General features: G+C 34.6%; 1 protein-coding gene across 2 annotated transcripts in view; it reads right to left on the reverse strand.

Annotated features, from left to right (window-relative positions):
- Window positions 1-17,528, reverse strand: part of ASZ1 (ankyrin repeat, SAM and basic leucine zipper domain containing 1) — a 35,829-nt gene extending 18,301 nt beyond the window's left edge. Inside the window, exons 1-4 of one of the 2 annotated variants that reach the window (XM_012720798.1) lie at window positions 17,367-17,528; window positions 16,918-17,017; window positions 14,000-14,122; window positions 11,971-12,082 (exon numbers count right to left, since the gene is read on the reverse strand). Coding sequence is in view for 1 of the 2 variants with exons in the window: in XM_004676972.2 (XP_004677029.1) it covers window positions 11,971-12,082; window positions 14,000-14,122; window positions 16,918-17,017; window positions 17,367-17,471 (440 nt within the window). In the remaining variant the exon portion in view is untranslated. The remainder of the gene's footprint in view (window positions 1-11,970; window positions 12,083-13,999; window positions 14,123-16,917; window positions 17,018-17,366) is intronic. The other variant, XM_004676972.2, reaches the window with a different exon arrangement.
- Window positions 17,529-22,307: the final 4,779 nt, after the last annotated feature.

The raw sequence follows: 22,307 nt of genomic DNA on the forward strand, positions 1-22,307 counted from the left end.
AAGTATGGGAAAAATGTCATGAACTTGAAATTGGGTGAAGTATAATTTCAAGGAAGATTTGCTCCATGGCAGAGTACCCAAAGCCAGAATAGAAGTATGAGTTTCCCATTTACTGAAATCTTACTACTTATAACAGTGACTGAAATTTTTAGAATTTCTACTAAAATTCATTCTGAAAGTATACTGAAAACTGAGCCTCTATTACACATATTTGTCTTAGAATCTGAGAAGCCAGGATATAATTTTCTGTCTATAAATTCACATGGGCATAAATGGCTTCTTATAGATGTTTATTTCCTGCTAGATAAGAAAACTGCTAGGCTAGTACAGTTCACTTTATAGTTTTATATATATACATAGTTTGCTTTAGTTTCCAATCACTACTGAAAATGTGTTATAAGTGAATGCTGCATTGGTTTCTAACTGAAGTTGAGTTTTTTGAATGGAACAAACTCTTGCAATAGGATCTAGTTTACCTAGAAGGTAAAGTTTCTAAAGTTATTAAAGTGATGCCATCAATTATGCTGCATGACAGTTTTGAGAGGTCAGAGAACAATTATTCCAGTGGTTTTACATCTGTAGAAACTTGTAAGATCTGCAGTTCCCTGCTTGTTATTGATTAATGAAATCTAAATGAACTTTTCAACCTTATAAATTCTTACCAACTCATGAACAAACTTAAGAACTCTAGGGATTTATAAAATTTCATATAACTGTCCTACTCAAATGATATACTATTATGTGCTACCAATAACTTTAGTTTCAATATTAATTTCTATCTTATTTATTTCATGAAATATAATGTAAAAATTTTTTACTTCCTCTTGTTTTTTTGAATTATTGCAATTTTGTTCTGCCTGCTCCTCACACAGTGGTTTAGAGAAAAGGCAACAAACAGTTCCTTGAATTTCTAATATGCTTTTTAAAAAAGTATGCATTTCAGAGTCTTCTGTCCTCATGCTCTTTCCTTTCCCCCATGTGAATACAATTCCTGAACGATTTTACCTACTCTCATGACTTTACTGTCAACATACTGATGGCTGCTGAAACTGTAACTCTACCCCAGGTTTTGCCCTGAATTTCATATCTGTCACCTCATCTGGATATTCAAAAACAAACAAACAAACCCAAATCAATATACATTCAAATCCAAAGTGCCCATCTTCCCTCCAAAACACAATATTTTCTATTACCTATTTCTGTAAACAGAATATACTGGCCCTGCAAAAGAAATCTAGAATTCATCCATGAATCCTTATTTATATTTAAGCATGTTTATCAATTTACCTCCTTCCAACATGTGTATCTTTTTAAAATTTCTCCCATGTGGGCCCTCCCTGGTGGTGCAGTGGGTTAAAGCACAGCACTGAGAAGCTAAAGCCACTTTCGCATGAGTTCTATTCCCGCCTGCCCCTGAGGAGACCACATGGCGTGGCAGACCTCTCCTGACCGGCCCGCTGCTCCCCTCAGCAGTGTACTTCGTTGATCCGCCTGTTCTGCTCCCCCACTCTGTCTCTGGTGAAGCCTCTCACCCTCTGCATCTCTGGCCTGTACCCCAGTTCTGTATGAATAAATAAATAAATCTTTAAAAAAAAAAAAAATTCTCCCCTGTGTTTAGATTGTTGCAGCTTTTTAACTAAATTACTGCAACAGCATAACTGGCCTCCTTGTTGTGAGCTTTTCTCCATACTTGCAAATCTCGTAATTATTCACTGCTTAAAAATTTCAAGGTTGTACCTACAAGAATCATTTACCATTTTAAAATCTAGTCTCACTCCATTCTAGTACTAGACTTCAGTCATATCTGCAGGTCATGATTTCATGTTTTTTCTTCTTTTGGTATCCCGTACTCAGAGTAAATGAGTACTGAAATGCCTCCACACTTTTCTCTTCAACAGGCTTATCCATAACCTACCATGTGGTTTCATCTTAGAATCCAGTATGCCCCAAGTTTTTGATGCATCACCTTCATCTAGATAGCAATCCCCATCTTTGCTGTGTTCTCACAGCACTCTGTACTTCTTTTCATCAGTTCACCAATCATACCAAACTATTTATTTACTTATTTTCTCACTGTGGCTGTAGGTTTCTTCAAGATAATGACCTTGTGCCCTTCCCGTGTCCACCTCTCACAATCCCTACAGCAACTAGTATAGTACAATGGTCTACTATGTTTTTGTCATGCTTACATTTAGCATTGGCAGGTTTTTCTTACCTACATCACCACATTTTTATTGGTTGTATTATTTAATACATCTGGTCTTTACTCATTTTACATATATTAGCTCTAACTAATAACAGGTGTGTTGAAATTTCCCACTATAATTGTACTTTGATCAACATGTATTTTAATAGATTTTGATTTACAGATTTAGTAGATATGCAGTTTAGGTTTATGCCAGTTATATTTTGATTATTTTTCCCCTTACCTCGTCATATAGATGTTTCTTTTTTTGTTTTCTCCACTCAGTATCAGAAATATCTGATATTGACAATCATGTTTCCTATTGATTTACCTTAATTTGTAAAAAACGTGTCTTTTATACACGTTTCCTTCAGCATTTCTGGTAAATAACACTTAGTTATCTCATGCTTTTTATTTTAGGTGTGACATCACTGGATTTGATTTTAGCCATTATAAGGGTTTCCAGATTTTAATCAGTGAGCTATGCAATTGTAAAATGTTCCATTTTAATTAATACGGTTGAACTAATGACAATTTTTTGTACTTTTATTTCCCATGCTTCCATGGTAAACATGTGCTGCCATTTCTCTTTTTCAGCCTTGTCAGATTGATCAAGCTCCACCTTCTATAACCCTCCCTCTACACACACTAAAAGTGGAGACTAAATTAATTTTGCACATTATTTTTTTTAACTTCCTCACTTTGTGATTATTACTTCTAACAGTTTTTGAGTGGATGACCTTGAGTTTACCAAGTACATAGTCATCTAATTTAATTTTTAATAAATTGAACATACACACTATGATTATAACCTATGATTTTGTACCTTTTTTTCTAATTAAAAAAAACCTAGCAATTTGATCAAACACAGCAGAGTTCAATGATTTAGAATAGGAACTGGCCACATTTTTTTCTGTAAGTGGCATGAGAGTAAATATTTTAAATTTTATGGGGCATCCTTTCTAAGTTCCATATTAAAATGATTTAAAACGGAATCTCTGATGATAAGAATTTTAATTGAATCAAAATAAATTTGTGTAAACAATCATGAGGTACAATGGAACCAGTGTTCTCCAAATTTAGGTAAAATTACTTGCTATCTTCAATTCTGAATATACACTCCATGGTTTTGGCAAAAGCAGTAGTAGCCTTTTGGATCTCTTTATTCCAATTCACCTTCAATCTGTTGCCAGAACAAACCATATAAAATACTAATATGTTCATTCTTCTTGAATCTGTTCAACAGCTTTCACAATGAAATTCACATTTTTAAAATGAATCACAAAGGTTTTTATATAGCAGTGCTGAATTCTAGATCATTTTTCTTACTTTACTAACATATGATCTCATTATATAAGTTTTATATGCCATGGGGAAATGTGTCCTCTCATTCTTCTCTGCTTGCAGTGGTACTTCTCCTTGCATTGAGTATTCTTTATCTGTTTTAAAACTCCTAATCATTTTTTAAATCTCAGTTCAAAAACTCTAGGAAGGTTCAACTTGTCATCTTTATTTCAGTTAAGTTCTCTTAATTTCTTTTCCTAGGAGACACCATCAAACTATGCTAAAATGCTTACAGTCCTGTAATTTTTTCTATGTTGTTTAATTCACTAGCTTGGGGGTGGTGTCTTTTATATCTCATTGTGTTTAACATATTGTTCAACAAAAGTTCGTTGAATTTACTAGTGATACTGATATTATGCAATCAATGAAACTTATTCATAATTATTAATGGTGAAGAATGAGTTAAAAACTATAAAGTTTATGTACATTATACACCCATATTGATTTTTGCCCTCTGATAATTTTCTGATTGTTACATTTCAATGAAACTACCACTAGAGGGCAGTCCAGGATAAGTAGAAACAAAACAGTCTGACAAAAAATGTAGCTTTAGAATAATGTATTTATCATCCCAAAGGTAAAATTATTGGTTTGTCATCATGTAACATTTTTACAGTTCAGTATATTTACATTTTTAGTTTGCATAAAAAGATTTTAGTTGATTTGATAAAGTATATTATGACAATGACAAAGCCCTAGCAATTAGACAAACATTTCCAACTATCAAACCTAACAAAGGCTATCAAAATTGATAAAATACAAAATAGAAAATCAAGATAGCTAGAACATAAGAAGTCAAGAAGTTGTGCTTCTTATTTGTTAAACTGAGAACATTTGTTAAATTAAGTCCTACATTCTCTGACACATTTGAGACATTTGCCTATTCTTGGGTTGGAGGAACAGAAAGAAGCAGCTAGGCCTTTTTGGTCTAGAAACAAAAAAAAAAATTAGAATTCATGGCTATCAACTGAGATCTCATATAGACTGCACTTAGTATAGCACACTCAAGTACTGACAGTCTGGAAAAAAGGAAAAGGTAGAAAAATGACCCTGCAGAGGAGTGATATTCTGCTGGACTTTTGCCTTCAAAGCATTTAACAGTTTCTAAGATAGATAAATATGAGTGGAGGAAGACAAAAAGGAGGGAGGAAGACTGCTTCTTACTAGTATGCTTTATATACTTAATACTCAGAGAAGCTTAGAAGTGCTTTTAGGGTCTCCACAAAGCTAAGGAAACAAAATATGGTATTATGACCCTCAGAGGGACAGTGGCTGAGACATCTCAAGTTTGAGTTGAGTTAGAGGGGAAATAGACAAATCTTGAAACTGAGCCATAAGTCATTTTACACCTCACTATAGCAAGATGACCTGCCCCGTTCTAACTACCAGAATTGAAAATTAAGTATTTTCTGGAAGCAAACAGACCTACACAAATGTTTCTATATAACACTCAGTTTTCAATAAAAAATTACTAAGCAATTAAGAGATAAAACTAAGCAAAGAAAATACAGATACTCAAATCAGATCTATGTATGTTTTTAGAAACAAGCTTTAAATGTGATTTATATGCTCTAGTAAAGAAGGCAAAAGGAGAAATTTAACTAGTGACATATTTTAGAACAAAAGATGTATGTAGAAATTGTAGAACTGAAAAATAGGATTACTGAAATAAGAAGTTAACAGATGATTTAAGAACAGACTAGTTACAGCAGAAGAGTATTACTAACCTGGCAAAACTGGTGGGAGAAAATACCCAAGGAGAAATATGGACAAGAAAAAAAAAAAAAGAAAGAAAGAAAGAAAAGAATGTTTAGACAGAGCTCTCCCTGGTGGCCTAGAAGTTAAGGGGCAGCACTGCCACTATGAGGGCCAACACCAAGAAGGCCCAGTGTGATGGCCCGAGTTCCATTCCTGGCCACATGGCACAGCAGACATCTCCTGTCTCCCCTACTGCTCCCCTTAGCAGCATTTTCAGTCCATCTGCCTGTTCTGCTCCCCACTCTGTCTCTGGTGAATCCTCTCACCCCTGCACCTCTGGCCTACACCTTAGTTCTATGCAAAAATAAATAAAATATTTTTTTCTTTTTGAAAAAGAATGTTAGGAGACATAGGTGACATGATTTATTATCTAAAACTCAACCGGAAACAATAGCAAGAATGCGACAAAAGTATTACCTGCAGATATACAAAATGAAAAATTCCCCAGATTCTTCAAATATAACAAACAACAGAATCAAGAAGTCATATGAATTCCAAGCTAAACAAACTATTCCTAGGGCTATTTACTAGGTTGCCCCAAGTCAAAGACAAATAGAAAATTCATAAAACCACTCAGGATAAAAATATCTTTGAAGGATCAACAGTAAGACTAACAGCTATTCAACAGAAACAATGGTAGCCAGGGGACAACGAAATGATAACTTTAATGTTATAATGTTAGAATTATAGCACTGTGCTTTTTATTAATGAAAATATCATATTTATGTGTATTCAAGGTAGCACAATGTAGAAATACATCAATTCCTCATATCTTATACTTTCTTGCTTCAATAATCATCCTTCTAAGATTTTTTAGCACAGACTATAACATTCTGGTGGGAAAATGCTGAAATGCAGCACACTTACATAAGAAAAATATTTAAGATTTTGAAACATGCAATCATGAAAGAGGATTCAGATTATTTTATATTATTCACTTCTTCCAGGAATTCTAGTAGCACTGGATATCCCTGGCTACATAACTATAAGCTAAGATAAAATTACTAAAATATTAAGTAATAAATCTATATTTCATTGAATGTATGATACAATAAATTTTAGAGGGAATGCCAACTGCAGAGATAACAATATGTGCCACAGATATGTGTTAGAATATATGAAATATGGCAGGTCTTCCATTTCAATATTTTTCCTGGTGAAAAATGTATATGGCAACTTAAGTCTAAAGAATAACAAAGTTCAAAGAGAGAGCTGTGGAAAGGATGAATCATAATTTCCACTATAAAACACTTGAAATAATATTCACTACCTGAGTTATCTATTTGAGGAATGTTAGTTAAGCTCATTTTCAAAAAAATTATTCTTTCAGCAGTGTTTCAAAAGCATGAAAGATTAAGTCAATAATAGATTTGATATTACCATTTAATTATTATATCTCCTTTCTTGATTGCTTGATTGCTAGACTATTGGAAATCGTAGTCTACTTCTATTCTTTCCATATTCCTAACTCTCATTTATTCCTGACTATATTCCTGCAATAATAATCCAGATTTTTTTTATAATTCATGAAATAATCATTTTCCATTTTCAGTAAAAACAACAGATAAGTATATTTTATTAAAATGATAATATTTAAAGAAAAATAATATGCATACATATTAGCTTAGTTTTATAAATCAATCAGAATTGTGCATTTTAGAATGATGGCTGTATTAACACAGCACATGAAATATTAGCAACCTAACTGAATGTAACAGTTAATAAACACCTACTATGAAGTGGCAGCGCAGTAATTACTTTCACATTCACTCTTGTCTTTATAGCCACTCCACTAGCTAGCTAGTTATCATATCTATCCATCACTAAAGAAACTGAATATCAAAGATTTTATAAAAGATTTAACAGTTACTTTAGCTTGGACAAGCAGTTGAGATTGTATTTGGGCTTAGATCTTTACATTCTAAACAATGTTTGATACTTTCTGTTGTCAATGTATTAACATGTTCAGTTCCCCCAATTATATATTTCAGAAAAATGATCACTCTGTTTTGACTATTTAAGTTCAATAAGAACTTGATGAATTATCACAAGATAGAACTGTGTATATATTGTACTATAGGAGTTAAGTGATTCATGGGAAATTAAGACACTCCTACATGATACATGAGAGAACAACACATAAGATGTGTACAAATGTGTTAAAACAAGCTAATACTGATCCAAAATCATAGTTTACAAACAAAATCCACTCCTGTAAACTGTTAACATAACAAAGCTTAATAGATAATTAATTTGATCCTTGAAAGCATAGTTCGAATGTAAGGAGTGAAAGAGAGAAAGTTTCAAATTGAGGAACATGTAGATTGCTGGTATGTGAATAGCAATACTAATAATATGCCTTAAATATATAAAGTAATACTAAGGTATTTGCCACTGTACACATATAACTGCTAACAAAGATAAAGGTCATATCCTACATGTAGATAAAGACAGTAAATTAGTAAACACAGTAAATCCAGATAAAGAGCACTGGATATGGACAGGCACTTTATTAACAAATAGGAAGAAAATAATCACAAAATAGATTATTTTCTAGTAATGTTTTCCAAATAAGCTACTGAAAAATTATTTTTCCAAAAATAGTTTTGGAAATATCAATTGTGGCTTAAGCCTGATTTTAGAGCAAGGATATCTCATATATTTATTTACAACTAGGAAAAAAAGGTAGTATTGTAATCCAAAATAAACTTTTCCATCAAACTGCTTCAGTGACATTTACAACTAGATTTATATTCTGAGAAAGAAACAACATTTTTTTTCCCAGATCATTTTGTTTATTGAAATAGGCAATAACACCCAATAAGTTAACAATCACACAAGGATTACGTCAAAACCTTGGACATTAGTTAATGTGTGCTGTCTTATCAACAGTAATAAAACCTCTATTGAAATTAAAAATCTTACGTCATTTTACAGAACCCTTGTCTCTGAGTAAGAAATCCGAATATAGCAAATTCCTCTGTTAGAAAAAAGTGCCTTCTAGATGTAAAGTAAAAAGTTTCATTGTAGGCCAGAGGAGTGGGGGTGTAAGAGGATTCAACAGAGAGAGTGGGGAGCAGAGCAGGCAGACTGACTGAGATAGAAGCGGTGGGAAAGACAGAAGAGGTCTGCTTCGTCTACATACATATTTTTACTATAAGAAAAGTTTCCAACAAACTGGGGGAAAAAACGAAGAATTTCTAAAAACAGAATCACAAACATATAAACACACTTTTTAAAGGTTATTATTCTCTAACAATAAATTGTCAACTTTAAGACTAGACTGACGAGTGTTTCAAATTTTAGCATGACTCCAATAACAGGCTTCAGTAATTTTACTATTATTTGTTATTACATTATCAATATAAAAATAAAAATAATGATAAGTTCAAATTAGTTTGTGGGCTACCTTGTTGTCAAAGTAAAATATGAGTAAGATAATTAAAGTGATAATAATTTTTTTATTTATATTCTTCCTTTTGCAATGTGTGTATAGTTAAAATATTAAATTAGTTAAAAATACATTGCAGAGACAGAAAAAATTCTCCAAAGATTTTAGGCAGTTTAACTTAGCAAGAATTAGAAAGGACACACATTAAATTGGTTAAAAAATCCTGAATATGGACAAGATGGGAAACAGAAACATTTCCAATGGGGGATTCTGTTTGGATTAAACTGTGATCTTTTCCCTTATCAAACCCCTGCTACATTCAAAGGCTTAAATACTTCCTGGTCAGTTTCCTGTTGTGTAAAAATAACATACCATCTACCATTGAGTTGTAAGGATTATATTAAACATAAAACGTACTTAATATATTAAGTAACATTTTAAGAGCAATTAACATGGTATCTGGTACACAAGAAACATCCAATAAGTGTTTCATTTAAAAACAAAATAAAGAGCCTAATTCCACAAACAAATTATAAAGTCAAAATAAAAAAAAAAGCACCAAATTCTCATATTTGCTAGATAGTTTCCATGCTATTACTAGTAGCAAGTTTCAAAATCAACAAAAGATCTGATTTGTGTTAATTTAAAAATGCCTTTTAAGTTGTCAAAGTTTTTAATCATTTATTTCCACAGGAAAGAAAGGAAAAGAAGTCGAAACATTTTTAAAAACTAATAAAAGAATATGGTAGATCTATATGTATTAGTATAAAAAGCTAATAATCATCAAATATTAAATCAATGTTACTTTCAACAAAAGCAAAATATTCTATATGGAATACACAGAAATAAAGAGTAAACAAGTTAAAATTTGTTTAAAAATTTAGAAATTGTTTCCAATACCACAGAGGCACCTGAAAACTAGATAAAATTACTTAAATTTTTTTAAACTGAAAACTAATAATATATTTAAGTCCTAAACCAAAATCTAGATGGCAAAGCCTCAAAGAGGTAAATAAAGTCAGCATTCAAATTCACTTTTGCCTTGAGGAAATCCACCAGCTCTATGAACCCAATGGGTAAATAAGCTGTGGACTTGGCAGCAGTGAAAATCAAGAGGAGCAAAATTCAACCAGTGTTTACTAAACCACATTCAGGACACATTCAGTTAGGCTCTAGGGTAAGGATGAACATGAAATGAACTAGCTCTTTATGTTTCCATTGCCAAATGGTTCAGTGAACTTCCACCAGATGAATCCTATATTGGTATTGCCCTAGACACCTTTTATAAATACACAAAATCCACTTTGATGGATCATCCTAAGTCTCATATTATTCCTATAAGTAACATTAAAGTTTACCAACTAGCACCTGGCAGGTAAGTGACCAAGTTTTTATAAAAACTAGCCATGTATAACTTTTAACACCAACTCTTCCTGTGTTCTTTTTCTTAAGAATTTCTTGGCAGGAGAATTGTTCAACAAAAGAGACTATGTCAATAGCTTAGAAGTAAATTAACTTCTGTATATCTTAAGTAGTTCTCTCATGTATCATGATAACTTTTGGCACTTTCTGAAGAAAATAAAACTCCCAATCTCCTAATAGGTTTCGATTTATGTAATTGCTAATGAATTATTTATAACCTCCCCCAAATCTCTTGCACTCTCCTTATATTCTCAATTTTTTTTACACCATGAGCAGACTACACCTATAAGTCCATTAATACAACCCTTCTTATAAAATTTACAGCCCAAAAGCCACTGTATTCTCTTCAGCTTTATTAAGGTCTTTATTTTTTGCAAGAAAACACCACAATGCAGTAATTTCATTTTATTGCTTATGCTTTGAGCATTAAAAGCATTTGAAAGATTTCTTTTTCATGTATTTCTCATTTGTTAATAAAATGCAGATCACTTTTCAGCTATACTGAAATTTGTGTATTAATTTGAGTTCACACATACCAATATAAATTTTGTGTTCAGCGGCTTTTCCTGGATTTTCAGTCTTAATGATATATGGTTGCCTTACAGTTTTAGCTTGAGAGACTGCTAACCTTGTATTACATTAATTAAAATGGAGCAAATTTTCCCAAGTGTATCCAAAATATCAAAAAGATTTCCTCGAGTTCTTGAGGAAAAAAGTCTAGAACTTAGTAAATTGACTTGCTTGACTATTTCTTGCCAAGGACTTTGCAACCTAAAATACCTTCAAGAAATAGTAACGCACACATAACTTGCAGATCACCAAGTGAGAAACAATTTTCAACTGAGCTGAGAAAAGCAAGTCTTACCATTAGCTACTTCTAAAGGTACAAATCAAAATTATAGCATATATTAAAGTTTATTTCAGCTAGTGCCTGGAGATTTCAAGTCCAAGGTACAAATCAAATCTGAAAGTTATACTTAACTTGGGATTATGTGACTCAAGTTCTGGTGAACTGTTATGTTAAAAACTTGCAGGTAGTTTCTGTCCTAGTTTTTGTTTGAGAAACTTTCTACCATATCAGCATCTATGCATCTCTCAGAAAGGTCTGAGAATTGTCTAAAGTTGTACAATCCTTCCAAAGTCTCTGTCAGAGAAATGAAACTAAATTAGAAAAAATTTCTAGAGTGAAGCCTAGTTATTTCCATACATTATTAATAATTTATGATTAATAAATATAATATAATGCTATTTATATGAGACATTTTTGGTTGTATTGACTATTTCTACTCTCTTCATTTTGAAGATTAAATAAAACAAAGATATTTAACAGATGGAATTGAACAAGTCAAATAGATATTTTAAGAAATTTGTTTTTATTACTGACATTTAGAGATGAAAGATATAGTACTGACTGTTCTTTGTAGATCCAGGCACTATTAAATATGTAAAATAATTAATTAGAAAAGATTTAGGGAAATAGGGATATTTTAACAAATTTTAGCATTCTTAGCATTTGTAAGAAATTATTTAGTGGGTCATACTAAATTATTAAATTAAGAAGTTTTACCATTTTTTCCCAATTATTACATTGACTGGATGATTCATAAGAAATAAAATAATTTACTGGCCTTTCACTCTTAATTCATATTCTGAATATGCTTCTAGAAATTAAACCTTAAAAGACTACTTTGATGATTTACCCTTTCTTTGGTAATATTATACCACTGGGACCACGATGTTATGGCCACATATCCTTCACTGGTTATGCAAACACAGTTTATAACTATCAAAAATTGTATCATCAAATATTTAACAAACTGATAATCAGAAAATGTATCTTCACCATTGTTGATCAGATTGTAACTCTTACCTACAAGCAACATTTGGATCAGCATTTCTTGAAAGTAGTAGCTCTACACACTTCAGGATCTGTTCCTCTGAACCACGAGCAGAACATGCAGTTATCAAAATTGTTTGCTTATCTATAATGAATAAAAAAGTTAAAAAAAAAAACTCATCACACATCAGGAAATGTGTATTATTGACTTTTTTCATTATTCAAAAGATTGTATTTATGGGACTCTTAAAATTATATAGCTTATCTTGTTCTCTGATTTCACTTTATTTTCACTCATTTCACAGCTCAATAAAATCTAGTTATACACTACGTATCCTACTGAAAGTGATCTAACTGCCACGTCTACTGATTTCAGTCCTCTGCTACTTGATCTCTGAACAATTCTATTTCTTAAAATTATTCTTCCCTTGGATCTTAGGTGTGAGTATATATCAGGATAGATAAAAATAAAAATACTTCTCAAGTAAGAATAGGAGAATTCAAAACAGGTCATGGCAGTCATAGTTTACATTAGTGGTACAGAGTTAATATTGACAGAGTAAAAGATAAATATTCTAGTCCCAATTCTGCTACTGGCAAATTGACTGTAGTGATAATTTACTTCTATAAATTAGGTCTGGTGGGATCAATATACCAACAGGATTAATATCCCAATAGGAATCTACTATCTGCCCTCTTTAGCTGATGGAGCTATTGTAGACTGCATATGAGAATTTATATGAGTACGCTGTGAAAAATATGAAATGTTTTATAAGTTACTCCTCTGATTACAAGAAACAGAAAACTATTACTCAATTTCTTTCCACAGAAGAACATTTTATACACTTCAAAAATCCCATTCCTAGGTATGGCTTTAATTGGGTACTCTTTTAAAATGACATAAGAAAAGCCTACTATTTGGCGACAGATTAACTATGAAACTTGCTATAAGATAGAAATTTATATAAAATATATGGGAAAACAAACGATTTTACAATTCTCTAACACAGGTACTCAGTGTGAAAATTAATTTTAAAATGAATCTTATCCATGAATTAGGAAATGAATTGAAAATAAGAAACATTTTAAAAATTAGTAATTGGTAATTATACATATTTAAGCTGAATTTTCAGTGATTAGCTTATCCTTCAAAAGAACTCAAAGCACAATTTCTCACTAGAAATTAATAACAAAGAAACATGGCTTCTAAACTACTTTAAAATAACTTTTTTTTTTAAAGATTTATTTATTCATACAGAACTGGGGTACAGGCAAGAGATGCAGAGGGTGAGAGGCTTCACCAGAGACACAGTGGGGAGCAGTGGAGGAAGTACACTGCTGAGGAGAGCAGTGGGCGGCTCAGGAGAGGTCTGCCATGTGGTCACCTCCGGGGCAGGCGGGAATTGAACTCATGTGGAAGTGGCTTTAGCTTCTTAGTGCTGTGCTTTAACCCGCTGCACCACCAGGGAGGGCCCTAAAATAACTTTTAAATTACCTTTAAAATAACTTTTAGGGATAGATAATGCAGAAATGGGTTGTAAATCCCAACCACTGATTTTCAGGTAATTTCCCACAAAATTATCATCTCTTTGCTGTGTCCTTTCAATGTATTTTTCCATTAGTAATAAGCAAAAACTACAAGCATAGAAATTAAAGCTATATAATAACATAACCAATTATAAAAACAATATATATGGAATCGCCTATGTTTTCTAATTTTATTTTTTAAAATAATTTTTCATTAAGGTAACATTGGTTTATAATGCTGTGTATGATTCAGAAATAGAGACCCACCTCCTCAGATATATGTAACCACACCACATCCACTACCCACTCCAATTTGATTTTTTATGTTGTTTACATGGAAGGAGTTGACCCACATGGCTCCGCAGACCTCTCCTGTCTTACCTGCTGCTCCCCTCAGCATTGCACTTCATTACATCTGCCTGCTCTGCTTCTACTCTGCCTATGGTGAATCCTCTACCCCTCACCTCTAGCCTGAACCCCAGCTCTTGTAGGCATAAATGAATAAAACAAATCTGAAAAAAATAAAACATCTTACCCTTATCAAAACTTGCATTAGCACCTCTGTCCAAAAGAACCCGAACCAGCTCTACATTGGAAACGCTAGCAGCATACATGAGGGGAGTCCACCCATACCGAAAAGTGGACTCTACACTAATTCCTGTTAATATAAAAACAAACTTTTAGAAGCATCCCTTACAAAAAAATAAAATATATTAACTGCTGTCACCTTAACAATCTTAACTACACATAGTGACATCACTGTGTACTTGATATTAGGAGGGAATTTCTTGGTAATAGTGGTTCCAGAAAAAAGAAAATAGTTATGCCTAGACTTTAATAAAATTAACTAACTTCAGTTTCTCTATAGGCACTGTGCTCCATATATGAAGTTTTATCATATATAAGATATGTTATTTAAAACATGTTACCTTTTTATCTGTACAGGAATTAGAAAAAAAATCTTACAGAGGTAGTTTCTTCTTACCAGGTTATTATCAGATATTTAAATACCACAAAAAATTCTCCAGATCCCCTTAACTTCTTTCCTAATATAAAACTCACCCATGGAGGACTGGCCAAACACGAGGCTAAAAGGGTAGGATAGTGTTGGATTATGAAAGATCTGTTAAGAAATGGAGACTATTTTCCAGTCTACATTTCTGAACCAAGGTTTACATCATTATATTTGTATAAGAGACAAGGTTGATACTGCTGTTGGGAGTGAGGCAGGATATAGGGAGGCCAGAAATAACAGTGACATTCATGAGCTTTAAGACCTGTAAAAGAATAGAATTTTCAGTAGTCAAAATGGGTCAGGAAGGGGCAGAAAATAACTATTACAGGAGAGTAAGAGCCAGCTGAGTTTAAAAATCCTCCTATCATTAATGGCATAAATCTTTGTAGTCATCTGACGCACTCTAACAGCTCTGACTGGTGTTGGCTACACAGAAAAGAAAACATGGTTGAACTGACCTAGGTTTGGATCTAGTCACTGGAGTGGAGTAGGGAAGATGTGATACAAGGACAAGAACACTTGAGGCAGTGATCACAAACCATTACATTATGTAAAGATTTTTCAATGAAAAGATCAAGATTTAAATGGCACTCTTGCTCTTTAACCTAGTATTTGCTGTTGTTACAAAAATAGATTTTTTTTTTTCAAGAAGGAAAACCTGTATGAGAAAAACTCTGAATATCCAAATCTGCCTTTAACACTTTCTAATTACTGGTTTTATAGTCTCTGGCAATAAGATTTCTGCTTCAAAGATGATGGTCATGTTATCACTGAAGGAATGCAAACGTGGAGAGCGGAAAACAATTTTTTCCTGTATGGAACCTAAGTTTCTGAAGGATTATTTTATGGCAAATTGTCTAACCTTAATTGATATAAAGTGCAGAAGTAAAAAACGTTCAAAATAACATTATATTACTTTGAGATATATACATATTTAGTAAGAGTACGCAGATATGCACAGGAATGATAAATACCAACTACAGGAGAACAGTAATCTCTAGGGGGAAACAGAGAAGTCTGTACAATGTCTGAAATATTTGATAGCCTAAAGAGAACTGAAAATACCAGCACATGGCAGAATAACCAAAAATGGAGATTTTTGAAATGAACAGCTTAAAGGAAACTTTCATTTTTAAGGAAGTTATTGTTACAAATATATATCAAAAACAATTTGAAAGGCAAAAAACTCAAACCATTTAAAACACTTAAATAACTTCTGGAAGGAAACCAGCAATCATAACAGCAGTTACCTATGAAAGTGGCTTTTTGAGCTTATACATTTTTTAATAATTAAAACCAAATTATAAAAAAACTGACTAAATACTTTTATCATTAGGTTCTTTTCAAGTCCTAATCCTTCAGGAGATGCCATGTCTTTGCACCTCATACCACTACTCCCATGCAACTCTCTTTTCTGCAACAACTTTCTGCCTACTTGGTCCCATTTAACAACATGTACATTCTCTTGGGATGTATTCATATTAGGTATCCAGGTCTCTTTCAAATTTTATCATTCAAATTTTATTCTATTACAAACTTAAGTTCCATGCCCACAGAGAGATTCATTTCATTTGTTTTTAACAGGTAAAATCTGCAAAATGCCTATCAATTATAAGACTTTCTTGTGCTTTCTCATTTTAACTCCCTCTTCCCCAGTCCTTTGATATGGCACATCCAGTTTAAAAAGGAAGAGATGGAAATTTAGGAAGCCCGAATTTAAGATTATAGCCACCAAGTGGCACGATTAGTAATCAAAGCCAGCACTGTACTGTTTTCAAAATTATTTACTTTCTACTAAACCATACAAGAGCTCCAGTATAGAAAAAAATATTTTGCTATATACAGTCCATATACAGTCCCACTTAACTACTCATGTGTGTGAATGTTTTTGTCTACAACTAGATAATATATACTTGCTACTCCTTTGGATCATTTCAACCATCATCAACATCTCACATTTCTTTGTCTTGATAATTTTTTTAAAAAAAATATTAAATTTGATCCACAGAAAACATCATGAGATCCAAAACAGAATTATGATACCTCAGATAGAGAAACTTATGTTCTGGAAAATTTAAATGACTTTCCTAGGGACCACACGGTGTAGCAATAAAGTTGGAATAGACGTCCAGGTATTCTGACTACTTCAGGCCTTATTACCCGAACACACACAGTAAATGCTAAAAACAATAAAGAATTTAAGTGTTGTAAGATTAATCATAAAAGGTCTTTGGAAGGAGGTGGAGGAACAAAAGGTAGTAGAGGGGCATTCCAACTATGAGGGTGTAGGCAGATCACAACTGAGTCCATTAAGATATGTAAGACACTTGACATAATGGCATTTATTTGTACCTTCATTAGAAAAACAACCCATCTGCTAAAATAAGGCACCCTTGCAAACTCAGACAACTGATTTCAAACCATCCCTTATCTCTCACCAGAATCGAGGAGCTCCTGGACCAATGAAATATCTCCAGTGGTCAAAGCTTTCTTAAATGTTTCATTCTTTTCTTCGGTGGGCAATGGCCCTTTTAGTTTCTGAAAAAGCAGAACATTTTTAAAAATTAAAAAAAAATCATGTTACACATATTTTCATTTCCACGACATCAGAAAACAATGATGTTTGGTTTTAGGTACACTGGGCGTAGGGGCAGAAGGGAGTAACGTAAGAGGTTATAAAGAATTCCTGTCTAAAATTATCTTTATCTTTAAAGAGAACGGGTAATGATGGATTCAAACCCAAGTGAAGAGCTACATCAACAATGTGATGGAAAGTACAGGAGGAAAACACGGCGAGTTTGTTTGCAGCTGTAAAGACTGCATTTTTCCATTGCAGGGGACACACAGGCGAGGTCGATCCAATTCAAGACAAGGCCTCCTCAGCTACCTGAGCTGTTCGGTCGAGATACCCAATCTCCCAGCCATCATCCTCGCTTTCGCTACTCTCGCCTCCTCCGGCCACTGCCAGGCCTCGCAGCGTGCTGGTCGCCATGCCCGCTGGCCGCTTCCTATCAGCACTGCGCGCCGACCGTCTCCCTAGCGCCTGCGCAATGGGTAGGTTGGGGGGCTGTAGAGCGGCGAGGAAAGCTTGCGTAGAGTTGTGCGACAGGCTAGTGCCCGGCCTAGGCCCTACTGCGCAGGTGCAAGGCCTAGTACCGCGCCTCTGGGCTAGCACGTGGCGGATGAGACGGGCACTCTGCAGCGCGGGTCTGCGCTTCCAGCTCCATAGTCACCCGCCATTGTTTTAAGGTACTTTTTTGATAAATTTCTTGCTCTTTAGAGAATGCCCAGCGTGTAGCAGAACAAAATGAACAGGCTTTCACCCCTACCATCTTGCCTCTAACAAGCCACCGTCGATCTGGCAGTGCATCTTTTGGGAGGGGAACACAAGTACTGGACAGTATACATCCCTAAGGAGCGTCATCTTCACATTCAAGAAGCCATAAGACTAGTGGAAGCCGAGAGAAAATGCCATCCCACAGAATTCTTCCTTGAAATGTGCATAGATTCAGAAAGTTAAGATCCTTAAACTACTATATTGTGTAGATGTCCCAGAGGGAAGAGTGGTGGGGAGAGAGTGGCTCAAGAGCTGGGAAAAGAAATGATTCAGAGAGCAGGTAAAAACAGACACTGCCCCCCCCCCCTTCCTGGTTTAACTTTCCAGAATCTGCGGATTGAAAATACTACATATTATAAGTTATTTTGAAAGAGACCACTTTGACAAAATCTTTATGACAGTATATTACCTGATGTCTTATTTTATTATCATTTGCTGTTAACCTTTTACTGTGCTTAATATAAACTATTTGAGGTATGTATGTACAGGAAAAAAACAGTGTTTTTGGAGTTCGATACTTGCCCAGCATTTTGGTGTCCATGGAAGGTTATGGCAGGCATACAGAATGTATGATGGACTGTTTATACAAACAACTCCACCCAGTTGGGTGAAAGCAACCCAAATTCAATCACTTTTTTGTATGTAATTTCTAAATGAATTGTTGGTAACCCATTGATGATTTTTGCCACCCCAGAGAAGCAGATCCATCAAGGAATAGTGCGCATTTATGTGTTACATGGTGATTTAAAAGGAAGGCGACTTTAGCATTCTTTGAAATATTTTGCAATAATTGTTTTTCTTAATATTTGAAATGAGATTTTAAGATTACGTCAGAGACTTCACAGGCACAAATGTCTAAGTAGCTTGGTTATTTGAGAACCACACCTGTCTAAATGCATTCGTTCAATAAATGTATGAGTCATTGAGCACAGCCACGCACAACTGGGTTTGGGGAGACAACATCAAACAAAAGCAGGCCTCGTGGAGTTCACATTTTAGTGAGGAAAGAATTAGCAAACAAGAGTATTGCAGATTGTAGGTGCTGGAAAGGAAATGTTTAAACAAGGGCTCTCAGTTGCTGAAATTAGCCACCAGAGGTATTTTCTGACAAAATCATAAACCAGTAACTGTGTACCCGTGGGCACTTTGTTTAGTGTATTTTCCCCTGCATTGGTTTCCTTATCTATAATATGGAGATAATGATAGAACACATTGTGGGTGAGGATTAAATAAAATAATGGACTTGGAATAGGACCTGTCTCAATGTAGGAAGTAAATAAATATTAACTGTTACTACTACTGTTATTATTATTTTTGTTTTATCATTTATTATTTATCAATTATAATTTATATATAATTATAATAACAATTATTATATAATTTTTGTATTATCATTTATTATTATAGGGTAATTAAACTGATTAAAGTCATGAATAACATGAAGGAGACAGCCTTACAAAGTGAGAGGGCAGAGTTTTCCTGGCTAAGGAGATGATGGCTGGCAACAAGACCTTAAGGCATAAAAAAACTTGAACCCTGCCTGGGGCCAGTGAGCCCCTAGGTGTCACACAAGTAAGGCACTAGGGAGCAAACTCTAAGGAGGTTTGTTTTTTTTTTTAAAGATTTGTTTATGTATGTGTGTAAGGTCTGGGTTGTAGGCCAGAGGTGCGCGTGCGTGTGTGTGTGTGTGTGTGTATGTGTGTGAGTGAGAGAGAGATAGAGAGAAAGAGAGAGAGAGGATTCACCAGAGACAGAGTAGGGGACAGAAGAGGGAGATCAACTGAACAATTGAAGTACACTTCTGAGGGGAGCAGCAAGCAAGACAGAAGAGGTCTGCTGCGCCATGTGGGTCACCTCCCTGGCTAGGAATTGAACTCAAGCCTCAGTAGCTGTGAATAGCTTCACAGCACTGTGCCTTAACTCCTTGTGCTACCAGAGAGGGCCCAGGAGGTTCTTCTTTTTCTTGTACCCTAAGTATATTACTTCACTTTTACCTTTGCACTTGCTGGAAACAGAATGAAGGCCTGAGGCTGGAGCTTTGTGAGGGAAGGAAAGGGTGGGTAATAAGAGGATATTGTGGACCTTAAGTACACAACTTGGGTTTTACTTTATATGCAATTGAAAACGAAAATGTATTTAAACTAATGAAAGACATTTTGGTGTATGTGTGTGTGCATGTGTGTTCTTTTATAGAGAGTGGTTTGAGTATCTAAGTGGTGGTGCCATTTACTAAGATGAGAGAAGACCAGAGAATAACTTTGAATATGAAATAGCCTTCTCAGAGTCAGTATTCAAAACTATACACCCAAGTGTAGCTATTAAGTGGGTAGTTGGATGTTCAGGTATGGAGATCAGGGAAAGACTAGTCTTAGAGATATAAATTTAAGAGTTAGCCATACATAATGGTTTTTGAAACCTTGGGATTTACCCAGCAAGATGCTTTGTGAATGTAGATGCTATAGAATGAATGTTTGTGTTCCTTCCAGAATTCATACAGTGGAACTTTCTGGAGAATTCTTTCACCCCCCTCCTGGATTCCTGTTCTTATATGCATAAATAAATAAAAATAAACTTAAAAAAAAATATAACAGAGCACCTAGAAGTAGCCCCAAAAATCAAAATGATTTTTGCTAAAGAAGTAAGAGCAATTCAATAGAAGAGTAGTCTTGAACAAATGATACTGGAGCAACATTATAACGATGGGTTAAACAATGAACCTTGATCTAATTTTCATGACTTAAAAAATTAACCCAAAAAAGATTATTTATATTAATCAAAATAAGGAAATCCATTCCAATCAGCTGATGAATGGATAAACAATATGCATGCCACAGGTATTGATTGCCTGTGATTACTTATATATGTCCTTCAAAACTGTCACTTATAACAACAGAAATTTTCTCACAGTTCTGGAGGTTAGAAATAAAGATTGGCAACATCAGGCTCTCACTGAAAACTCTAGAAGAGGATCCTTTTTGCCTCTTCCTAGCTTCTGATGGTTGGTTGCTGCAAGCCTTGGTTTTCCTTGGATTGTAGATATGTCACTTTAGTCTCTGCCTCTGTATTTACAGCGATTTCTCTCCTGTGTGTCTGTGTCTGTGTCTGAATGTCCTTCTTAAAAGGGCATGTAGATTTAGGGCTTACTCTAATTTCGGTATGCCTACATCTTAACTTGATTACACCTGCAGAGACGCCATTTCCAAATAAAATCACATTCACAAATTCCTGGTGGACATGAGTCTGATAGAATACTATTCAACCTTGTACACCGTATTTATGACTAAGTATAATGTATTTATCATGCACATTGTAGCATGTGTCTTTACTTCAATCCTTTTTAAACTGAAGGATAGCAAGATGCACTAGAAGGCTGTTGTAGTGATAAGAGAGGTGGCAGGAAAAATGGAGAGAAGGGTCTGCATTTAAAATATACTGCAAATCAATACTTTTGGAATTAAGTGGATTTGGTGACTGTATAAGAAAGATAAGAGGGAGAGAGTAGTCAATGCTATTTTGACAAGAACACAGGAAGAGGAAAATATTTGTGCAAACACAGATAAGTTTTGTTCTTCACAGAAACAGTCGGAAATGCCTGAGGAACATCCCAATCCATATAGTCTAGAGCTCTCCAGCGAGGCCTGGGCTCTAAGTCGAACTTTTATTTATTTACTTTTTATTTAAGATTTATTTATTCATGCATACAGAACTGGGGCACAGACCAGAAGTGTAGGGGCAGTGAGAGGATTCACCAGAGACAGAGTGGGGAGCAGAACAGGCAGATCTACAAAGTACACTGCTGAGGGGAGCAGCGGGCGGGTCAGGAGAGGTCTGCTGCACCATGTGGTCACCTCCGGGGTGGGCGGGGATCGAACTCATGCGGAAGTGGCTTTAGCTTCTTAGTGCTGCGCTTTAACCCGCTTAGCCACCAGGGAGGTCCCTTATTTACTTTTTAAAGATTTATTTTAGTTGTTTATGCATACAAGAACTGGGGTGTAGGCCAGAGGTATGAGGGAGGTGAAAGGATTCACCTGAGACAGAGTGGGAAGCAGAAGGCAGAGAAGCGGGTGGATCAGGAGAGGTTTGCTGTACCATGTGGGTTAGTTTCCTGGCCTGGAATAGATCTCTTGCAGCAGTGGCTGGGAAATAGGTTGATAGCACAGGGACTTTACCCCCTGTACCACCACAGAGGCCCTCTGTTGAACTTTTAGAAGTGTTCGGATTATATCCTAAGGGAATGACTATTTTAGGAAGCCACCAAAGGAAAGGAGGCAATGAAAGGACCTGAGAAATAGTGATCAAAGAAGTAGGAGATGGACAAGGGGGAACCCTACAATATGATTGGTGGGAAACTTAAATTGGTACAGCTATTATGGGAAACAGTATGGAGACTACTAAAAAAATTAACAGTGGAAATGCCATATGAACCAGTTGGGTATTTACTCAAGACTATGAAAACACTAATTTGAGACCTATACCCTGATGCTCACTGAA

Source organism: Condylura cristata, unplaced genomic scaffold, assembly GCF_000260355.1.
Source record: "Condylura cristata isolate star-nosed mole 26May11 unplaced genomic scaffold, ConCri1.0 scaffold00005, whole genome shotgun sequence".
Classification (NCBI taxonomy): Eukaryota; Metazoa; Chordata; class Mammalia; order Eulipotyphla; family Talpidae; genus Condylura; species Condylura cristata.